This window comes from Zootoca vivipara, chromosome 16 (genome assembly GCF_963506605.1).
Source record: "Zootoca vivipara chromosome 16, rZooViv1.1, whole genome shotgun sequence".
In the NCBI taxonomy this organism is placed as follows: domain Eukaryota; kingdom Metazoa; phylum Chordata; class Lepidosauria; order Squamata; family Lacertidae; genus Zootoca; species Zootoca vivipara.
The window spans coordinates 23,617,288-23,640,930 of NC_083291.1; the positions used below are offsets into that span (position 1 = coordinate 23,617,288).

At 44.8% G+C, this 23,643-nt stretch overlaps 1 protein-coding gene across 1 annotated transcript; it reads right to left on the minus strand.

Moving 5' to 3' along the window:
• Positions 1 to 2,565: 2,565 nt before the first annotated feature.
• POLR1E (RNA polymerase I subunit E) lies at positions 2,566 to 23,265 on the minus strand. The gene is made up of 12 exons (XM_060268971.1): positions 23,112 to 23,265; positions 21,913 to 22,016; positions 19,102 to 19,178; positions 18,590 to 18,675; positions 16,905 to 16,960; positions 16,134 to 16,278; positions 14,703 to 14,810; positions 12,557 to 12,653; positions 11,110 to 11,243; positions 8,552 to 8,633; positions 5,902 to 6,033; positions 2,566 to 3,535 (listed from the first exon to the last, which is right to left on the minus strand). The coding sequence occupies exons 1-12, from the start codon at positions 23,173 to 23,175 to the stop codon at positions 3,388 to 3,390; spliced, it is 1,233 nt and encodes a 410-aa protein (XP_060124954.1). The 5' UTR covers positions 23,176 to 23,265; the 3' UTR covers positions 2,566 to 3,387.
• Positions 23,266 to 23,643: the final 378 nt, after the last annotated feature.

The following is a 23,643-nucleotide window of genomic DNA, read 5'->3' on the forward strand; positions in this document are numbered from 1 at the left end:
CAAAGGAACCTGCCTTATTCCAGGTCAAGACTATTTGCCCTCAAGCCCAAGATTGTTTACTCCAGGGCTGGCTAACCTGTCACCATCCAGGTGATATCTTGGACGTCGACTTCATCAAACCAAAACAAAGCAAAATTTTTAAAATGAATTAAAACAATGCGTACATAAACAATACCTGTACAGATGTGTCATGAGGGAATATTCTTGGATGCAGTGTAGAAACTGCTTCTGTAGAAATTCCTTGCAGGATGTGGCTTCCATCCTCTCTCTACTTACTCCAAAGGAAGTCCCACTGAGACAAGTGGTATATATTTTGGAATAAAAATGCACTAGTCCAGCCCATACGTCAGCCATAAAAGCAAACCAAGCTACAAATTACAAATAGGTCCTCCGATGCAGATCAAGATAGTTTGCAATGGACCCATTGAAACGAAATGAATCCTCATTGCTTTAATGATATTTAGACCATAATCCTATATCCGCTTCTCCAGGAGTAAGCCTCCCCCCCCAAAAAAAAATTCAATGGGTCTTACTTTTGAGTAGACACAGATAGGCTTGCCACAACTAACCTTGGCTGGATCAGGGCCACAGACATCCCCTTTAAAAGCAACTGGATTTCAATCACAGAAGGCCACTAACCTTTCTAAGAACTTTATAAGGCTTTTAACTTTGTGTCAGATTATGTGTTACATGTTCCTTTTTTAAAAACAGAAGTTAAACATTCTATGTAAAGTTTTATGAAGAAAAACCTGTATATTGCAAGAATAAAAGGCTCTATTTTAAACACCAAACCCTTCTTAATTAACCGGCTTGTTAGATATTGTTAGACATGCAAAAGGACAGTGTGGCTCCTATAATGCCAGCAGCAAGCATGTGGGTCCAGCTGTCGGGGGGGGGGAGAGGTGCTCAGGGATCTGCTCAGCTACAGCAGGCCAGATCTGGACAGGCTTACAGTACTGCTTCCTAGCTGTCATTTCTTTCCATCTCTACAAAGTAGTGTGGATGCTTTGGTGAAAATAGAATTTTTTTGGTGACAGCAGCATTCAAACTCAGTGTGCCTTGTTTGGAGGAGAGATCAGTGGTGGACTACTAGAGAGCATGTCTCATGGATTGGTTGGGCACAGAGGAATGGTGGGAGAACCAGCTGGGGAACCCCAAGGGAAGAACCCCCAGGCTCAGAGCCTGGGGAGTGATGGTGGGACGATGCATGGGCAGAGGGAGGAGATGGGGGAAAGGTGGTGTCGGAAGCTGAAGAGGTAATAGGGCTTAGTAAGCTGGGAGAATCTGTGGCAGACAGAAGTCCAGAATCAAGAGGCAGAAGCTGAAGCAGGAGAGGAAGAAGGAGGCCAAGAGGCAGAGATGTCAGGCTGGGGAAGATTCACAGGCGTCTCCCCTTCCTGCTGCAACAAGCGACCCTCCTTGCTGGTCCCAGAACCAGAAGAGGCATGAAAAGGGCGGAGGAGAGGTTGGCTTCACATAGGTGCAATCTCCGATTGCTCAGAAATAAGCCCTGGAGAGGAGGGGAGTTAGGATGGCTGTGGGGAGGTGTGGGCCTTCGGTCTTGGCAACTGATCCATGGGGCAAGACCTACGGGGGATGAGCTGTTGGGCTCATTAGGCCTGGTGCTCATCCAAGTCTGTGAAGATGTGTGTGTGTGTGTGGATTTGCTACTAAAAGTTTAACTCCAACGTGAACGGTGTGATTTACTGCTGACTTGCTTTTTGACAGGACGACACCGTTTTGCTTCCAGTGTTATGGAGAGCAAATAAATACCAATTGTTGGGAATTTCAGGTGGGGAGGGTGCCACTGCACTCACGTTCTGTTGGTCAGCTTCCCACCTGTGAGAACAGCACACTAGACTAGATGGGCCTGATCCTGCGGGGCTCTTCTGATCATGTACAACAGCAGGCACATGCATCTCTGTTATGGGTCAAGAGGGTGGTTGTGTGTGCAGGGGGCCACTTCTGATTACAGTTAGATGGCTGTTTCTACATCAAAGCATGACAGCCCGGTTCATTGCAATTTTCCTCCCTGGAATAAAGGGAGGGTACCCAGAGGGCCTGAAACACGCTGTTCCATACGCTCCACTCAAAACAGTGGGAGGCCAGATACAAGAGGGAGAAATGACAACCTAGTTGATTTTCTTAAAGGTCTTTGCTGTTAAAAGTTTTGCAGTATAATAGCAGCAGAACGCATCCAGGCACACCCACATTCATCATACAGTGAACAGCTTCCACAGTCAGTGGGAGGATAGCATCAGCCGCCGTTTGTGGCATGATAATAACAGCAGTGGAGTGACGCATGCTGATGCTTCTCATTTTTCTGCCTGGGAAATGGATAGCTATCCTTTTTAAAGACTCGCATACAACAGAAATATAAGACTTCTCAGATCTACTTGTGTAAGGGACAAAAGGTACAGAGACCCCCCTTCCATCCTGAGGAGTAGTTCCTCCACCAGCAGCAGTGCCAGTGGGGAGGGGGAAAAGTCCAGTGGGGAAGGAGGAAGTAGGGGCCAGGGCTCTGGCAGGATAACAGAGCCTCTGTTGCACGTGAGAGAGGAAGAGAGAGCGGGGAAAAGGGGGGAGAAGGAAAACAGGGAAAGGAGAACCTCTTTCCCTCCAGTTCCGGAATTACGCAGGAGGAAACGCGGAAAGAGATTTGAGGTGCCCAGACTTATGTTGGAAGAAAACGCGGGAAGCGCCATTCCAGGGTTCTGACCCAGACTGAGAACATGTATCCTGTACAGCTCTAGCACTGTAAATAGCCTGCACACAATAAAAGCATGAAAAGGCAACGGTTTGGAGAGTCGTTACTCTAGAGTAGTCGCAGCACCTCTGTAACAACTTGCATATAGTACCGGTAGATACCTTTGTTAGAGTACCAGAAAGCATGAACTTATAGAAGTTAGCTCTGAGAGGGAGTGGAACAGGGGTCCTTGGGTACAAGAATATTTTGGTACGAGTCCCAACTATGTGAAGTGATGAGGTGGGAAAGCATGGTCTAGGGGACAGGAGAGCGCCTCTATAAACACCAGGAGTCGGGTGGGTAGGGGCCTAGGGTATAGTGTGGAAAAGGCTAAAGTGATGACAAAAGACAGGACAGGGATGAATAGTTCCTGGCCTTCCAGCTACAGTTGGGGTATACAGCTTTCCCCACTCCCTACTCCTGGACCAAGAGAATCTTGAGTGCTGCTCGTTGGCAATGTTTCTCAAAATTGGGTCCTGAGTTGCTGTTCGACTAAAACTCGCTCTACAAGAGCAGGTGTTGGTCTAATCCTTTATTAAGGCCTTGTCCAGTTCAAGAAGGTGCTCAGTTGCAACAACCGGAAGACCATTCTTTCAGCCTAGTGTGACACTCAGGGCTCGACAAAGAGTGACAGTCGCCATTTAGTTCGCCCTGCGTTTCCTTCCGCCTGATGGCGCTTTGTAAACAGGCAAGGGCAAAGAGAGTGTCCCCAGTTTGTGTTCATCAAATCCAGAGAGGCTTTTGCTTTTGGAGATCTTCAGCCTCATTGCCTTGGCAATGTCGAGTATCCTGACAGGAGAAAATAAAATATGCATGTAAAGAAGACTGTTTGACTCATATTTGTTTTCCACCACCTTCATATTGTTTGTTAGCCTTGTCTCTTAAGGCCAAACACCCAGCATCAGAAAGAAGGGGTAACTTATCTCTCCCTGCAATATTGTCTTTATGGCACATGTGAAAACACCTGACACAGGGTCCTTGCTGAAGCAAAGCAAGTCTGGGTACAGTCAGTGCTTTTGCATGATGCCTCCTGGGAACAATACTCTTCCCGCCATCAGCTCCACGGACCAAAGGAAGAATGGAGATGGAATTAACAGAGGTGACACGGCATCCTCTTGTATGGGCAATCTATCTGGAAGATAAATTGTATTTCGAGGAGTTAGTGATATGACTTGGTTCCTCTTCTTATCTCTTGTTAGGTTCTTTGATGGGATGAGAACAGCCTTTAATGTCCTAATCAATTGGGAGGAAGTGATAGTGCTAGGTACCTTCTTTGATGTTGGACATTGTTTTGAGAAAGTGAGGCACTGGAATGGGGTGGCTCATGAATAATCTGCACGTAGACAGTAATGAATGATCTGCATGTAGCCAGTCGGGCAAGCCACACAGACTAGCTAATCTATAAATCGGATGGTTGTGGGCGGAGTTAGAGAATCTCGTGCACGGACTGATGGCCACGGGGCCATGCAAACTGAGGCTACCTGGGGGAGCCACTTCGCCGCTTCTTGAGGGCTTCCAAGTGGCAGATTGAAGTGCTTGCTTGTTATGTATATATTGCTTGCTGTTTGGAATAAAATCTTTCATCTTCTCACTTGTGTTCTGTATTACTTCTGAATCATCCCATTTTAAAAGAACCACCTTGCATCTCTCCACACACACAAAAAAGTGAACAACACTCAATCATTCTCTTATAGAGGATAAAGCGAGGAAGGAATACCCTGCACCAAGAGGATCTTTTGAAGATGGGGACTCCACTTACCTCCTGTCCAGGGAGACTTTGGTTGTCCTTCCTCTTACTGGTCTCTCAACTGGCAATCCGTTTGTTTTATCCCACAGAACCAAATGGGGGCCACTGAGAATTGAGCCAGCCCCTAATCTGCACAGCTCCCCCTTCATTGACCTCCATTTTTGGCCACTAGCACAGGGAGTGCAGTGGCCTCATGTTTGTAGGACTACCAACTCCCATCAGCCTCAGCCAGCATGGTCAGTGGTCAGGGACGATGGGAGTTGTGGTTTATCAACATCTGGAGGGTGCAATGGAGGGGCCAGTAACGACTTGCATACACACAAGGCTAAGAAAATATTTCCACAAGCATTCCACAAGCTGAGCTCGGAGCAATGGGCATTCCTGGGGAGGGGGGGGTCATCCGACATGCTAGAAACCAGACACTCCATTATGCCCAGATACAGCTGTAACCGAGGGCACCTTTTTCTCCAGAGTTACTAACTGCCATGCTGGGGCCATCAAAAGAAAAGGAACCAGCAGCACTTACCCTCCATAAATTACTACCGGCGGAACTTTGTAACTAAGAACTAGTGCCTGAGCTTGTTTCCTCCTCCTTTCCAATCCCTTTTCCTTTTGTGTTGTAGCTTTTCAGACTCTAAACCTGAGAGCGGGGTCTGCCTTATTCCTAATCTTTGTAAAAGGTAAAGGACCCCTGGATGGTTAAGTCTAGTCAAAGGCGACTGGGGTTGCGGTGCTCATTTCGCTTTCAGGCTGAAGGAGATGGCAATTGTCCACAGACAGCTTTCCGGGTCATGTGGCCAACATGATTAAACCACTTCTGGCACAACAGGACACTGATGGAAATCAGAGAGCATGGAAATGCTGTTTACCTTCCCGCTGCAGTGGTATCTATTTATCTACTTGCACTGCTGTGCTTTCGAACTGCCCGGTTGGCAGGAGCTGGGACAAAGAAACGGGAGCTCACTCCGTCGTGGGGATTCGAACTGCCGACCTTCCGATCGGCAAGCCCAAGAAGCTCAGTGGTTTAGACCACAGTGCCACCTGCATCTTTGTAAGCTGTTCTGAGAGACATTTTTGGCTAAAAACTCTGATAAAGAAAACCTATTTTTTTTAAAAAATCCCCATATCTGGATCAGAATATGTAGGCCAGGCATCCCCAAACTTCGGCCCTCCAGATGTCTTGGACTACAATTCCCATCTTCCCTGACCACTGGTCCTTATTAGCTAGGGATCATGAGAGTTGTAGGCCTAAACATCTGGAGGGCCGCAGTTTGGGGATGCCTGATATAGGCCTTGAGACCAACACTGAAATCAATGGTGGGGTGTGGAAAGAGTGTCTTTTAAGGTTCTCCCAGAAGAACTGGAGATGCTACAAAAGCCATGAAGGACTTGCATGGCTTATTCTCACCTGGAATCCCGCATTTTCAGGTCCCGCTGTAACACTGTCAGGTCTGTTTGGAAGTTGTTAATATGCAAAGCCAGCGCTATGGCATAGGCCGTAATCTTCACTTTCATGGAAGCAGAAACTTGATTCTGTAGCCTAAGACACCAAAAAAGGAGAGGGTGAATCAGGGCAGTGTACACCCTACAGGCCAACCCACGCTCAGAGAGAACAAAATGGAAGTCCTCCTCACCATAAAAAAACATAAATTCCGGGATGAAAGATGAATTCTGCAGCTGCAAATTTGAATCATTTTCCCGATTTTGCATAAATGTTGGGCAGTTTTTACTCCTTTACTTCATTTGCTCTATGCCAGGGGTCAGCAAACTTTTTCAGACCTTGTGGGGGGGCCGGACTATATTTTGAAAATTTTTTTTTAACAAATTCCTATGCCCCACAAATAACCCAGAGATGCATTTTAAATAAAAGGACACATTCCGGATTTAGAAGGCGATTGGGCTGCATCCAGCCCCTGGGCCTTAGTTTGGGGACCTCTGCTCTATGCTTTGTCCTGAAGTGTGAAATCCTGGCCCACATACAGGCCTGAGTACATCATGGCTTGGGGTGGTGCTTGTTAACAGGGCAGTATTTTAAGATAAGCAGCAAGATATGTTTTGTATGAACCAGAGCAATGTATATCTGATGATTCATAGCATTCATCAGATGCAGAATTTAGCTTCTGGAGTACTTCCTTCCCTTTTATCTAAAAAAAACAAGACCCAGACTCCAAAGGATGCATACAATGCCTGGTGAGATCTCTGAAGCCAGGAGGGGATGCTTAAGATTTCCACAGGTCGGAGTAGAGCTTCTACACCCTGCAAATCATTTACTCCCCACGACCAACGGAAGCACACTAAATAGATACAGTGGTCCCTCGACTTACAAACTTAATCTGTTCCGAATGCACATTTGCAGGTCGAAAAGTTCGGAAGTCGAAACGCGGCTTCCCATAGGAACAAAAATATTCAAAAAAATTCATAACTAAAAAAAAAAACGCATTTAAAGCCGCCCACGGTTTCCGTTTGGATGTAGAAAAATTAGTAAGTGTACGGTCATTTGTCCCGTTTGTAAGTCGAAACCTACGGATGTCGAGTAATTCGTAAGTCGAGGGACCACTGTACATGTTTGCCTTTTGCCAGCTTCATCTCGTTCACCAGCTACAGCTGTTCCTAGACAGGGATAGTCCATGCATTGTAAACCTTCGAGGCTGGACTACTGTATTGAGCTCTATGTGGGGCTGCCCTTGGGCCTGGTTCAGAAACTCCAGCTGTTGCAGACTGCAGACACCTGGCCAAGAACACATGGCACCATTGTTAAAAGAAAAAACCACTGCTTGCTGTCCACCTGCTACAGAGCCAGGTTTAAAGTCCTTTTATTGATTTACAAAGCCCAGACAAACTTGAGTCCAGGGTACCTCAGGAATTTAGGAATACCCCCCCCCCAAAAAAAATTACAGTATGCAACTGAAATGCACTGGTAAGGAAGAACATACACACACTCTCCTGGAAAGAGTTGTTTGGTACTGCAAAACCCTGGCTTAGCAAGTGACCACAGCCTAGCCAGTTCAAATTAAGATCTACAAGTTTTGGTAGACGTACAAGGCAAAAGATTTATACGTTCTGAAGAGAAACCAGAATGGGAAACTCTTTTAACTGCTATAACAAGGGTGTCTCTGAGGCTCATAGAACAAAAAATAATATTCAGAATATACTGGACCCCATTAAGTTTAAAAAAGTTTTAAAAAGGGCTATCTAAGGTATCTAACTGTTGGCGATGCAACAGGGATAATGCTTCTCAAAAACTTATGTTTTTCCATTGTTCTATATTGAAAGATTTTTGGCAGAAGGTAACTGAAACCATCAACAGAACTCTACAGAACAACCTTACATTTAAAGAGCAACATATCATCTTAAATTATATACCCAGCACATGGAACCTTACAAAAGGACAATATGAGAGGACTCTCCGTGCCCTGACCACAGCAAAAAAGACTGAAACTGATGAACTGGAAAAAAATAAAAATGTGGCTCCCTTCTACGATAGGATTGAAGATTTATACAAACTCGCAACATATGAACAACTTGCATATAAACACAGATACAGTGATGCCTCGCAAGACGAAATTAATTTGTTCCGCGAGTCACTTCGTCTTGCGATAATTTCATCTTGCGAAGCGCTGTTTGCCGTGGCAAAACAAAACAAAAAACCTGCCAAAAAATTCGTCTTGCGAAGCACGGCCATAGAAAACTTCATCTTGTGAGTCACCAAAAACATCGTAAAACGCTTTCGTCTTGCGAGTTTTTCGTTGCGCGAGGCATTCGTCTTGTGAGGTACCACTGTATTTGGAATCCACTCTTACAAATACTGTAATAGGTTAAGATCTGGTGAAGTACAACAACCACCTTGTAAAATATACAATTTTGGGTTCCCCCTCCCCCCTTTGTTTTGCCTTCTACACAGGTTCTGTTTCTCTTTTTCCTTTTCTCTTTTTTGTTTGTGTCTCACCATGTCTAGTGCACATACAGTTTTGAACTTTTTGAACTTTCAATGAATATGTTAATTTAAAAAGGGGGGTTAAAAAAAAAGATAGACGTAAGAGCAAAGTAGTATGTTTTACCTGCCGTTGCCAAAGGATAGTGCTGTAAAGGTTTTCACAAGTTGGTTGCTGACAATGTGTGGACAATCGGGTCCCAGTGGAACTAGAAGAAGAAGAAGAAGAAGAAGAAGAAGAAGAAGAAGAAGAAGAAGAAGAAGAAGAAGAAGAAGAAGAAGAAGAAGAAGAAGAAGAAGAAGAAGAAGAATTTATTATCGGCCAAGTACATTTTCCAACATACTTGGAATTTGTTTCAGCTACATTGCAATGTAACACACACTGTTCCACTTACAATACAAATAAGCAAAGAAACCCACCCGTAATTGACCTCCCCTTCAGCTACACATCTACCGGTACAGATTTAACAATTTAATGGCACAAGGGAAAAAACTGTTCCTGTGCCTGGCTGATTTTGTATACGAAGACCTGTAGCGACATCCAGATGGGAATAAATCTAGCAGATGATGACCGGGATGTATAGGATCTGCTGCAATTCTCTCTGCTCTCTTCTTAACTCTGGTAGCATAGATTGTCTCTATTGTAGGCAAGCTAGCACCAATTACCCTTTCGGCAATTCTTACAGCTCGTTGGAGCCTTTCCTTCTCTGTCTTGGAGGCTGTACCATACCAAGCAGTAATAGAATTACAGAGAACAGTTTCAATGATGCTTCTGTAAAATTGGATCAACACTTCCTGGGGCAATTTAAATTTCCTTAGTTGACGCAGGAAATACAACCTTTTTAATAATACTATAGATGTTGCTTGACCAATTTAATTTTTGAGAAATTATAGAGCCCGGGAACTTAAAGGACTCTACTACTACAACCATGTTACCAAGGATGGAAATTGGCGGCAGGACAGAAGAGTGCCTTCTGAAATCAATTACCATTTCAACTGTCTTTTGGGCATTTAGTACCAAATTACTAGTTAAAGTTAGTTCACCCCCCCCCCAAAAAACCCCCCACTTTATGGCATATATGGCATATATATTGTATATACAAATACTATAAGGTACAACCCGGCAATGCTCACTGCAGAATTGAGCATGCACATCAAAATGACAGAATGAGCTGTTGGACATACAAAGCAACATCCAGAAAAATCTCAACTTCCATTTTAAAAAAGCAAGACATTCGTCCTTCCAGCTGAAAGTATATATCTGAAAACAGAAGCCAGAGGAGAGCTCTGTAGGTTCATGGCATGGTTGCCCCTCCCCTTGATTAACAGATTAAACCATACAAAACAAGCTTAACTTGCATAAAACTCATGCAGGTTGCAGAAATTCCCATCCTGCCAAGTTTCCAGAAAGATCAGCTGCGTCTCCTCAAGAGCAGAAGCTCAACCTCTCTGCACCTGCGTGTTGTCCACATGCTTCCAAGACCTGCTCAAAGATATCTGCTTAATCTTTGCACCACAGATCGTCCTGTAGGCTTAAATTACCATTTTGAAAGCCACAATAGCTTCATTCCCTTTATGTTGTGAAATGCTGTGGACATACTGCAGTCAACGTGAACTGGTCACCAGCCATTGCGCTTATTTGCCAGATATTGTATTTGCACAAGTGAACAGCAAAAATCAATTTTGTATACTGCACAGCTGATACAGTGGTACCTCGGTTTTAGTTCACGAACAACTTGGAATTCGAACGCTGCAAATCCAGGTGTTCCGATTTGTGAACTTTGCCTCGGAAGCCGAACTTGCTCCGTTTTGAGTCCTGAGCTTCCGTTTTTACTGTTGCGCTGCTAATTTGCCCCCCCCCCCAATTGTAATTGCAGTGTTCTGAGGTGATATTTGGCGCTTTTGTTTTCTTTTTTTGGTTTATTTGTTTTTGTGACTGTGCACGCTGATTGCGGAGGTGGGGAGAAGCGTCCTGGCAGAGCTCCGCAGCCCAGCTGCTTTGAAAAAAGAGAGAGGGATCTAGAGATTGCATGCTGATTGGGGTGGGGAGTAGGAAGAAGCGTCTCCTGGTAGAGCTCCACAGCCCAGCTGATTTGAGGAGAAATCGCGCGCTGGTTTGTGGGGGACAGAGAGCTGCCCGTCCACCCACCCCGCACCCACCCACCCCAGCCCCCTCGGGGGAAGCAGCCAGCATCCGCCCACCGACCCTGCACAGCCTACTTGAAGTTGGACATGCCTGATCTACAATACGGTTTTATTTATTTTATAGTACAGTATATTGATTATTGCTTACATTTTATGGATCAATGGTCTCATTAGATAGCAGAATTCACGTTCAATCGCTATTTTAGGGGTTGTTTTTAAAAGTCTGAAATGGATTAATCCGTTTTGCATTACTTTCTATGGGAAAGTGCACCTTGGTTTTGGAATGTTTTGGTTTCGGAACGGATTTCCGGAACGGATTAAGTTTGGGAACCAAGGTACCACTGTATAAGTAGTTGCCAAACATGTCAAAAGAGCATGCGATATGTGATGGCAAATAGATTTTTTCACACTGCCCATGGCACCTCTGTAGATGAGGTGTGGTTCTCAATGAATCGAAAACCAAGTGGGTGAAAAGGATTACAGGTGACATGAATCAATTATCTTTCGGGTAAGTAAGAGGTACAAGGAGGGAAATCTTACGTTTCTTTTTAACTACCCTTTGCGAGCTCAGCTTGACAAGACAATCCAAAAACCAAAGACATCGAGCTTTGTGATCCCGCCTCTTCTCATCCAGAGGCATGGCCTTAAGTTCATCCAGGACAAAGGAGCAGAATCTAGGGAAGACAGAAGAGGCTGCCATTAGGCCAAAATGCATCTGGCAACAGAAGTAGCTTCTCTGGCTACTGCAAATTAACAGAATTCTGTGTGATTTAAAAGCAAGCAGTGTCTTATACATCAACTGAAGATGCCCCGTTAAAATGAAGATATTGGGTTGTGGCCAATGTTAGTCCTTTTCAGAGTAGATCCATTGAAAGGAATGAACTTATTATTAATTTTAATGGGTATACTCCGATTAGAATTTACTTTGGACATCATTTACTGTTCTGTGAAACCCTGTTGCTTGTTTATGCCCTGGCACCCTCTATAATTAGGACTAAGGAACACAGATTTAAGAAGCTGGATGGATATCCAGCTCATTGTACCCCTGTAATCATGCCCTCCTGTATAGCGTTCCTCATCCCGCTATGCACCTAACTCCCACCAGGCTATTCCCAATTCCTTTTTCTTTTCTTTTAAGAAAGCTTGGTTTATTACAGAAAATAGGAGGGACAGAATACAGTGGTGCCTCGCAAGACAAATTTAATTCGTTCTGTGAGTCAATTCGTTTTGTGAAAAATTCGTCTTGCGAATCCCATAGGAATGCATTGAAATTTCAATGCATTCCTATGGGAAACCGCGATTCGCTAGACGAATTTTTCACAAAGCGAATTCGTCTTGCGAGGCAACCTCCGATCGCAATACCCATACGTCTAGCGAAAAATTCGTCTAGCAAGGTACCACTGTATATAAAAATGCTGCTTTAGACAGCAAAGTTACAGTCTAAGCAGGTAGCAAATTACAATAAAAAGATTCCCTAACTATTCTGAAAGCCTACAGTAGCATGGCACGACAATTTTGCCATAAACCCATACTAGGAGGAGAAAATGAAAGTCTACCTGTCCTTTTGTGTGTGTGTAATTTTTATTACATTTTGTTTTACAATTTAGAATATTCATTTAAACAACCTTAAAATGTCAATGACTTCTCTTCTTCTCTTTCCACTGTTCAGTTTGCACATCATAAATCCCTGCATTTTTTACATAAGCTAAACCATTCAGTATTCTATTATTTCATCCATCAAAACTTATCTACACTGTTGAATTTATCTTAATTCTGCCAGCGTTTTCAGCTGAACACAGTTATTTCCCATATAATCAATAAAAGTTTCCCAATCTCCTCTAAACACATGTTCTTGTTCTCTTATTGTATATGTTAAGTCTGCAGGCTGCACATATTCTGTCAACTTAAGCTGCCACTCTTCTTTGGTTAGTGCAAGGTAGTATTTCAATACCCCCTTTCCTCAGCAAAACGTTAAGGCAGCCCATACCTTTTCTCTTCTGCCATTTTGCGGATTTCTTCTGAGGTTACGTTCATGAAAGCTGCAGCAGGAGCCTGAAGCGCCTCATACTCAGCAGGTGGAATAACTAGAGCCTTTTTTCAGAAAAACAACAACAACACAGCTGGCTTCTAATGACTTTCCTAGGGTTTTCCAAATACTAACCAAGCTCCCAGAGGCAGCCCTACCATGAGGCAAAGTGAAGTCAGATGGGACACCATTAAGAATGGCAGCCAAGCCCATCAGGACTGCACCAGCCCCATTCATTTCAGCTAAGCACATGTAGGAGAACTTTCTAATTAGTGGGGGAATGTATTTTCCACTCGGGCAACAAAACGTCTTTAGCCAGATCTATTTAGCCTATGAGGGAGGGATGCTCTCTACTGTACCAATGAAAAATGCTTTCTAAGTACTCTATTCTATTACAGTCGTACCTTGGTTGTTGCAACGCCTTGGCACTCGGACGCTTTGGCTCCCGAACGCCACAAACCCGGAAGACGTTTGTGAACGTCTGTCGGCATTGTTTCCGGGGCCAATCAGCCAATCATAAGCCGCGCCTTGGTTTGCAAACGTTTTGGAAGTCGAACGGGCTTCCAGAACAGATTCCGTTCGACAACCAAGGTACAACTGTATAGCAAAGCAGATTATAGCACAACCATGAGTGAACTCCATTATATTTCTGACTTTGAGCTAATGTCTCAGTGTCATTTATTTTAACCAGAATCTGGTCCTCATCCCGTAAATAACCAGTTTCAGGCTATAGCCTCACTTCAAGATTTATGAAAAGAGCAATATAGCAAGGTACTGAGATAATCAACACACACACACACAATAAATCTATATATTGGGGGGGGAACACTTCGCTATCCAATCACTGGCATCAACCATGATTATGGAACAGTGAAATAAAGGAGGGTAATCTGGGGCAGATCAATTTTATGGAAGCTGAGAGGATCTTCAATCTGCCAGACCAAGGCAGGATTGAGCCAAAGATACCATTTAGGTAAGGAGAAAAATGCTTCCTTCCTTACAATTGTTGTTGTTTAGTCGTGTCTGACTATTCGTGACCCCATGGACCATAGCACGCCAGGCACTCCTGTCTTGCACTGCTTCCCGCAGTTTGGTCAGACTCATGTTGGTAGCTACGAGAACACTGTCCAACCATCTCGTCCTCTGCCGTCCCCTTCTCCTAGTGCCCTCAATCTTTCCCAGCATCAGGGTCTTTTCCAGGGAGTCTTCTCTTCTCATGAGGTGGCCAAAGTATTGGAGCGTCAGCTTCACGATCTGTCCTTCCAGGGAGCACTCAGGGCTGATTTCCTTCAGAATGGATAGGTTTGATCTTCTTGCAGTCCATGGGACTCTCAAGAGTCTCCTCCAGCACCATAATTCAAAAGCATCAATTTTTCGGCGATCAGCCTTCTTTATGGTCCAGCTCTCACTTCCATACATCACTACTGGGAAAACCATAGCTTTAACTATACGGACTTTTGTCGGCAAGGTGATGTCTCTGCTTTTTAAGATGCTGTCTAGGTTTCCTTACAATGGTTAAGCTTATTTGTGATCAGACTTCACAATCTCTAGCCTACACATTAGTTCAATGCTACCATCGTACCATTTCCCACTAAAACTGAGCTTCTGAAATCCCCAACACATTACAGTGGTGCCTCGCTAGACGAATTTAATTCGTTCCACGGGTCTTTTCTTTTAATGAAAAATTCGTCTAACGAATCCCATAGGAATGCATTGATTTTTTAAATTTGTTTTTGCCCATAGGAACTATGGGCATTAATTGAATTTCAATGCATTCCTATGGGAAACCGCGATTCGCTAGACGAATTTTTCGTAAAACGAATTCGTCTAGCGAGGCAACCTCCACTAGAAAAAACCTTTCGTTAAGCGGAAATTTCATTAAGCAGGGCATTCGTTAAGCGAGGCACCACTGTAGTCCGCTCTTTCTTATCACGCCCAAAGAGATCCAACTTCTAAGTCTAACAGGCTAATGAGCCACCTGTAGTTGAACTAGGAATACTCCCAGACACACACACTTTCTCTTCTCCTGCCCCGCGACACTGAAGCTTATTCCTTTACATTAAGGTTAGGTTCTGCCCACATTGCAATGCAAGCTTATAAAGGATACTGTCCTCGAGCTTGTAGACATCATCTGGTCTGCCAGCATCTTCATGGCATGGGGGAAGAACAAGAGAGACATCGGCCTTATCACCCTCTGCTGCATCGCTGACCAAAGCTATGAAAGCAAACGGAATGTTATCCCGAGAAGCAGGGAGAATATGCAACACCAAAATGCAATAGCTGCAACAGCCACCGTGGTCCGCCAGTGCATTGGCTCCCAACTAATGTGAATGTGCAGTGAGCACGTGGCCTGTAGTTCTGGTGAGCATGAGCAATTTGGGTATGAGTGGTTGGTTGGGCAGGGTATAAATTATTATTAATTATTATTATTATTATTATTGTGTGTGGAGGACTCCCTGGTCCTGAATGGGGTAACTGTGCCACTGAAAGATCAGGTGCGTGGCCTGGGAGTCATTTTGGACTCATAGCTATCCATGGAGGCGCAGGTCAATTCTGTGTCCAGGGCAGCTCTCTACTAGCTCCATCTGGTACGCAGGATGAGACCCTACCTGCCTGCAGACTGTCTCGCCAGAGTGGTGCATGCTCTAGTTATCTCCCGCTTAGACTACTGCAATGCGCTCTACATGGGGCTACCTTTGAAGGTGACCCGGAAACTACAACTAATCCAGAATGTGGCAGCTAGACTGGTGACTGGGAGCGGCTGGTGAGACCATATAACACCGGTTCTGAAAGACCTACATTGGCTCCCAGGACGTTTCCGAGCAAAATTCAAAGTGTTGGTGCTGACCTTTAAAGCCCTAAATGGCCTCAGCCCAGTGTACCTGAAGGAGTGTCTCCACGCCCATCGTTCAGCCTGGACACTGAGGTCCAGCGCAGAGGGCCTTTTGGCGGTTCCCTCACTGTGAGACATGAAGCTACAGGGAACCAGGCAGAGGGCCTTCTCGGTAGTGGCACCTGTCATGTAAAACGCCCTCCCATCAGATGTCAGATAGTTGCTTATATCCTTGACTTTTAGAAGACATATGAAGGGAAGTTTTTAATGTTTGATGTTTTGTTGTGTTTTTGATATTCTGTTGGGAGCCGCCCAGTGTGGCTGAGGAAACCCAGGCAGATGGGCAGGGTAGAAATAAATGATGATGATGATGATGATTATTATTTCCATGGGTGGTGAAAGAGATGCTATGAAAGTGGTTGTGTGAACAGTGTTTATGCTGCCTAATAATTTCCTTTGATTTTTGTCATATGGTTATGGCTACGGTTAATACGGATTTGGTTTTTCCTTAATGTAAATAATCAGAACTGCGTTGACTGTATTATCTGTGTGCTTCGACTATGCACTCTGTTGTTTTCTTCTTCTAAACCACGTCTATTAATAGATCAAATATTTAAGTTCAGAGACTGAAATGGACTCTGGGAAATCTCTATTAGACAGGCTTGGTGCTCCAATTTTTCCTTCTCCAAAGCTGTCGTTACTTACCAGCAACCCCCTTTGTCTCTATAATGTCTTCTGCCGCTTTCGTTACAGCCTTATTCAACACCTCCTTGCCAACTTGATTCATCCTCCGAGAGTTCAGGGCTCTTCTCTGCTTGTTGGTTCCAAAGGCTTCAATGCACATATCTATCTGCAAAAGCAGAAACGAGAAATTGCTGCACCAGCACCGCAAGGCTATTCTCCCTGGAATAAGTCACAAGGCAACCTCACTTTGGGGGCAGCTAATAAGGTGCTAATAATAAATCTCATATTTCAAACCCATTGAAGGCAGTGGACTTATGAAAAGGGATCCAGGGAGTTAAATTATCCCAAATTATCTGGCAAACACTGATTAAACAAAACATACCCATTTTCTTCCCAGTTACAGTGGATCATCTTTTTAGATTCAGCAACATAAAAACAGCTTGTTATGTAGTGATTTCTAGAAACATTGCTGAAGCAATTATCCACTAAAAAACAAAGGGAGTATTAAACCATTAAACTACGAGCAGACGTATACAATTGCCAGAGATTCTATTGCAAGAATCAAAGACTGTGAAATTAATGGCAGTTAAACACTCCAGGAAGACCCTGTGTGAGGGCAAAAGTAGGAATGAGAGGTCATTCGCATACATTTATAGGAACCTATGAGTCTATCTGGTAAAGGTAAAAGGTAAAGGACCCCTGGACGGTTACGTCCAGTCAGGTTGCGGCGCTCATCTTGCTTTCAGGCCGAGGAAGCCGGCATTTGTCCACAGACAGCTTTGTAAATTGTACCTTCTCTCGATAGGATTTAGTCAAATATTCTGACAGGTCATCATCAGCTGCACCATCTGGAAAAGGAAAAGAAAGATAAGAAAATAACAGAACAGAAAAGAACAATTTAGCAAAATCAGGACTGACAGCCCTCAAAGTCAGTCTGGCCCTGATCCCCACCAAAGGGAACTTGAAGCATGAGGAAATGAAACGATCTTCAATACACCACAAAGCACAATGAAGCTTTTGTTACAGGTCCTCTCATCAAAATGGCTTTCCTGCAGGATCTCTTTGCATGGTGAGGACACCGTGTTCTCTTTGGCCTATAAGGGGTTCTAAAGTGCTGTCCAAGAACCAACTTAAAACATTGAGAAAAGAAGCATGTACTTAACCAGGATTAGGAAGGGCATGTTTTAATATCCTCCCAAATCACAGAATTGTTGAGCTGGCAGGTACCCCTAGGGTCATCCAGTCCAACCCCCTGCAATGCAGGAATCTCAACGAAAGCATCCCTGACAGATGGCCATCCAAACTCTGCTTCAAAACCTCCAAGGAAGGAGAGTCCACCCCGTCTCGTAGGAATCTGTTTCACAGTCAAACAGCTCTTACAGTCATAAAGTTTTTCCTGATGTTTAGTCGGAACCTCCTTCCTTGTAACTTGAAGCCATTGGTTTGGGTCCCAGCCCCCGCCCTGAGCAAGAGGAAACAGGCTCTCTCTGTCTCGCATGTGACAACCCTTTAAATATTTGAAGATGGCTATCCTATCTCCTCTCATTTTCTCTTCTCCGGGCTAAAAATACCCAGCTCCTTCAACCGTTCCTCCTAACGCTTTCCAGACCCTTGATCCCCTTGGTTGCCACGTTCCAGCTTTATCCTTCTTAAATTGTAGCGCCCAGAATATTAGTTTGTCTGGGAAACTAGCCTAGAACCCTTGTCCCTCACATGCTTGCATTTCTCAGGCAGGGAATTTTGGTGTGGAAGGTCCATGGGATGGATGTGCCACCTGCATCCAGGTGTTGCCTGCTTCTCAGCAAGCTTCCAGAAGACCAAAACAAGTCCTTCCAATCTTTCAAGCAGTGGGCAGGAAGGAGCTACCATGAAGCAACAACTGCCTCTCACATGGCTTGATGCATCTGTGTGAGTGTATTTGACCACAGAAACCCATCCCAGCACCAAGAGGGCAGGAGTGGGGCAACAGCAGTGTATCTGGGTTTCATTTAAACCAAAAAGAAATACACCAAACCATGCATTCTGGCCTGAAACTGGAGGTGATGGCTCCTCTTTAGTGCCAAGCTACGTTCTCAGCAGTCACAAGTGACACACCTCTGGCTAGATTGTATTGCTTCATAGTACTGAAGGGAGGGGGAAATCACAGGCTTGAATGTCCCTTCATATTAAAGGAATCCTGCACATAGAAAAGTCGCCTATGAGGGAGATGTGTTCTTTACTAGCCTCTCTCCCTGACAGGCTAGGTTTTTATTTTTAACACACAGCAGCATTCAAGCCAAAACAATCCAGCAAGAAGTGTGTCATACAGTTGGGGTGATTGTGCAGCTTGCTTCTTAGAGAGCCCCAACTTTTTCTTTGAGAACCGCGATCAAATTGCAACCTGGAAATTATCTGACGCTGTGTTAGTACAGGCCACCAGGAATATAAGCAGTGCCCCTCAAATCCACTACAAATATGAAGAAGCATATTTTACCCACCTGAAATCAATGGCTGCATGTTGTATAACTCTGCATTATAGACTTCCATTTGTCCAGAGTTCTTGTCTAATACACCAACAAAATATCTAGTGGAAGAGATAATACTTAATCTCAAAAGCTAGCTGGCAAGCAGAATAATGAAACAGGCAATTAGCCAGTAAACCGACAAACCACCAGAAGCAATAAAGGAAACTACTGAATAATAATCTAAATTGGTGGACCCCTAAACTTGCAAGGCTCTTTACATTTGTCACTTCCACTGGTAATTTGTGCTCTAAGACATGCATCGTTATCTGTCTATGGTGTCTGTAGTTTATGAAACAGAACACATATTTGTATTTGTGATTCAAAACACTCTATTTAAATGTTAAGAAACAAAGATTGCAATCTTGAACCAATTCATGCTTACAATCTCATTAACATTTACTGTACAACCAGCATCGTGCTGACAGTCTAAAGAAAGAAAACATACTGCTATACGCATGCATTTTAGACAGCTTCACAAATTATACCTGCATGGAGTCCTGCTTTTCATAGCTCCTGTGCTAAAGTTATTTCCTACATAGGAGAGTCTTTCTGTTTCCACATTCTAAACAGGAAGGAAGACAAGAAAGAGTGAGTTCTGGGAGCGGGTTTTCTAGGTGTAAGCAGATTTCCACACTGGCTTAAATACTCCTAAAACAGGCATAGGCAACCTTTGGCTCCCAGATGTTTTGGAACTACAACTCCATGATCCCTGACCACTGGCCCTGTTATCTAGGGATCATGGGAGTCGTAGTTACAAAACATCTGGGAGCCAAAGGTTGCCTATGCCTGCAGGGGCGTAGCCAGGATGAAACTTAGGGGGGCCAAGGGGCGGGGGGAGGGGCCACAGCGGGGCAAGGAAAGCTCCCTTCTCCCTTGCCAGCTTTCCCTCCACCCGCCCCGGCGATCGCGGAGGGGGAGGAGGGTATCGGAGCAGCCCGATTTCGGGCTGCTCCGACTCCCTCCTCCCCCTCCGCGATCGGCAGGGGCGAGGGGGCGCCAGGATCAGCCCGAAATCGGGCTGCTCCGATCCCCTCCTCCCCCCCTGCGATCGCCCTTCTCCCTTGCTGGTTGTGGGGCGGGCGGAGGGAAAGCCAGCCAAACGCTTTGCGCGGCTCTGGGGATTTCCCTCCACCCGCCCCACAGCCAGCCAGGGAGAAGAGAGACAGCACCGGGCAGGCAGCGGGGCAGGCTGGCCAGCGGCCCTGCTTCTAGGGGGGGCAATTGCCCCCTCCTGCCCCCCTGCCTATGCCCATGTATGCCTGTCCTAAAAGCTCCATTTCCCCCGACCTCAGAATGGGGATTTGCTAACCTCAAGACTGACAAAGTCACAAATAAACGATAACACATGTGGTTGCCCAGTAATCAACACATTATTTTCTCCTATTTCACCTTTCCTTCCAGCTAGAGCAGGCATGTCCAAAGTCCGGCCCGCCGGTCAGTTTAATCTGGCCCCTGTGCCAGTTTGGTCGGCCCTCACACAGGTTCACTTCATAAAAGCTGGCCCACTTTGAAAAAAGTTTGGACACCCCTAAGCTAGAGGCTTACTGAGTCCCATCAGAAGAAGACTAGCAGGAAAGATACACAACTGTTGTTGCCCCGGCACTGTAAAGCGGTAGCAATATGGAGCCAGCTGTTCTCCCTCCTTCAGCCAGGTTGTACCCATAAGGCTGCCAAGCCCTGACCCTTGGTCAAAGTAATAAATAAGTTTTTTAAAGAAAACTTTAGATTTTTGACAAAAATGGCATTGGCAAGAGAACTGCCAGTACTTGGCCACACCGAAGCCATGGACCCTTTCTTAGGCAGCCACTTTCCACACAAAAAACAATCACAGGTTCTGTTATTTTCCTGTGGGTTTTAGATTTTGTAAGCCTCGCTCCAGAGGTAGCAATATTTATCCCTTTACAATGGGGTGGAAGGTTCGCAAGCTGTGAAAGACTTGCTCACAAATTTATTGACAGGTGCACAAATTATGATAGCTAGGAAGTGGAAGGGGCAAGCAGAATATAAAATGGAAGAATGGTATAAAGCGGTGTGGGATATAGCTATTAATGATAATATGTGCCATGTACCATTAAGATAAGATGCAGGAGAAACAATTTTGAGGAGGTATGGAGGGTGTTTGTAGAATTTGTAGTTAAAGGTGTTGAAATTTTGGGAAGTTGGATAGTTACAATGGAATGGTCTCGGAGGTGGGGTGCACATTTTTATTCTCATTTATTTATTCCTCCCACCCACCACACTCCCAAAATCTGCTCCAAAAGGTTGAAGGATTTTCTGCAGCAGATTGAAGAGGTGTAGTGCTGCAGCAGGGAGAAGAGGAAGCGGAAGTCCCATCACATCCACTGACACAATACTAGAAATTGGCCTGAGAATTGCATTTTCCCAATGAGGGAACATTGACATGGGTTAGCTAGAAAAACCTGTCAAAAATTAGATTTTTGGAAATTGCAACTTGTCCCATTGTCCCGTTATGGTGGGAGAAAATGTACCTTCTGAACCTGTCTTTTCTATACAACTGTTAAGATTTGCAGGCTCATGTATTTCTACCATGTTCAAACAAACAAATAACACAGTTATGGCAATATGTGTGCAGTCATACCTCAGTTTAAGTACACCTCGGTTTGAGTATTTTCAGTTTAAGTACTCCGCGGACCTGTCTGGTACAGATTAATCCACTTTCCCTTACTTTCAATGGGAAAGTACACTTCAGGTTAAGTACGCTTCAGGTTAAGTACGGACTTCCGGAACCAATTACACTCAAACCTTGGGTTAAGTACGCTTCAGGTTGAGTACTCAGTGGACCCATCTGGAACAGATTAAGCCACTTTCCATTACTTTCAATGGGAAAGTTCGCTTCAGGTTAAGCACGCTTCAGGTTAAGTACAGACTTCTGGAACCAATTGTGTTTGTAAACCGAGGTACCACTGTACATGAATCAATTCCTTTTAACCCATCTTAAGATGTGGCCTACATCAGCGCAGCTGTGGTTTTTTTAATATTGTGAAGTTGCATTTCAGGATCTTAGATCTCACCCTGGACCGCATTCCCACCCAACTTCCTATCACTGGAATGTAACAGAAATGTTATAGTCGAGGCCTTTCCCAGCAGCCAATGATTTTTACAAAGAAAGCCTCATGATAAAACCACAGGAGCCCTACATAAACCTCTGAAAGCTTAATAAAGGAAAAGCAGAATGTACATAATAAAACTAATAATAAAAACAAACAAACACACACACACACATACAGTTTCACAGAAACATAAAACAGAACCTGTATTATGGGAATGTCACTTACCAATATTCGTTTATTTTTCTTTTTGGGGTTATTGGTGTCTTTGTTTCTGTACAAGGTAAAATCCATATTTTCTGAACTCTTCAACTTCCCATTTGTAAACTGAACTGTAAGTGAATGGTGAGAACAAACCAATGACTCTAGAGTAGGAGAAAGGGTGGAGAAGAAACACGGTAATAATAATATAAGAGGTAAAAAGGGAAAGGACTCCTGGACGGTTAAATCCAGTCAAAGGTGACTATGGGGTGCAGCGTTCAACTTGCTTTTCAGGCCAAGGGAGCCAGTGTTTGTCCACAGACAGCTTCCTGGGTCATGTGGTCAGCATGACTAAACTGCTTCTAGCGCAACGGGACACCATGATGGAAACCAGAGCACACAGAAACACAATTTACCTTCCCACGACAGTGGTACTTATTCATCTACTTACACTGGTGTGCTTTCAAACTGCTAGGTTGGCAGGAGCTGGGAGAGAGCAACGGGAGCTCACCCCGTCATGTGGATTCAAACCGACGACCTTCTGACTGGCGAGCCCAAGAGGCTCCATGGTTTAGACCAGGCATCCCCAAACTGCGGCCCTCCAGATGTTTTGGCCTACAACTCCCATGATCCCTAGCTAACAGGACCAGTGGTCAGGGAAGATGGGAAATGTAGTCCAAAACATCTGGAGGGCCGAAGTTTGGGGATGCCTGGTTTAGACCAAAGCACCACCCACATCAATATAATATAATAAATAATGTAATATAATAGGACAACACAACACAAGTCATCCCAGTCTTCCAAGCTTCCAAGCTTATACCTATTGAAAGAAGAAGGCTTGAAGAGGCCTAAATTTTTTCTTTAACTGTGTCCAACATCGAAGGTCTTGCCGCAACGCCAAAGCACATTCAAGGAAAAACATCTTCGTAACCTTACATAAATTTCCTGCTCAGTGCTAACGCAAACCTTAATCACGATTCTTGGTCCTAATCCTTTCAATCGGTTTTCTATCTCCATTTTCACCTGCCCTGGAGGGAAGGCTCAGCTGCCGGCTGCCCTAGGGGCGCCGAGAGTGGAGCAAATACACGCCAGATCTCTTGCACGCTGCCAAGCTACACATTCCCACGTGGAGCAGAGGAAGATGGAAGTTTTCATCGCGCAGTTGGAAGCAGAAGAGGGTACAAGAGCACTGCCTTCAGGTTCTCCCTCCTCCCCCCCGGCCTTACCGAGCGGAGCGCGCTGTTCCTCCTGGGGATCCCCCCGGTAGCACCACCTGGCCTCGGCTGCCATGGCAAAACACACAAGAACTCCCGGGTCTCCCGGCTGATTTTCCTCCAGCGTCCAGGAAGAGGCGGAGTGAGCTGACTCCAGGTTCTTCCGCCTGTGCTGCTCACTTGCGCCTCTCTCGCCACCTGCAGGCGGGAAAGAGCCACTGAACTGGCAAGAGGTTGACTCCAGAATCCAGATCCCTTCCCAAAGGAGATCACGCTCCCGTGTAGTTCCTGCCTTAGCCTCTCTCGAGGATCCAGGACTCGATTCTGAGATCTTCCGTCCAGTCTCCTTTGCTCGATTCCCAGGACATCATTGTTTCTGGAGAAGATTGGCTTTTAAAAAGAACAAGCTGCCTTATGGAAACAAAAGCTGGCTTGTTTGGGGTACCCCTTACAGCTTCTCATAACTAGCTGAAGAACAAATTATGCAAAATAAGTAAAAATATATAAGTCTGCATCATTTCTATAGGTTGCGTTGCGGCATTCA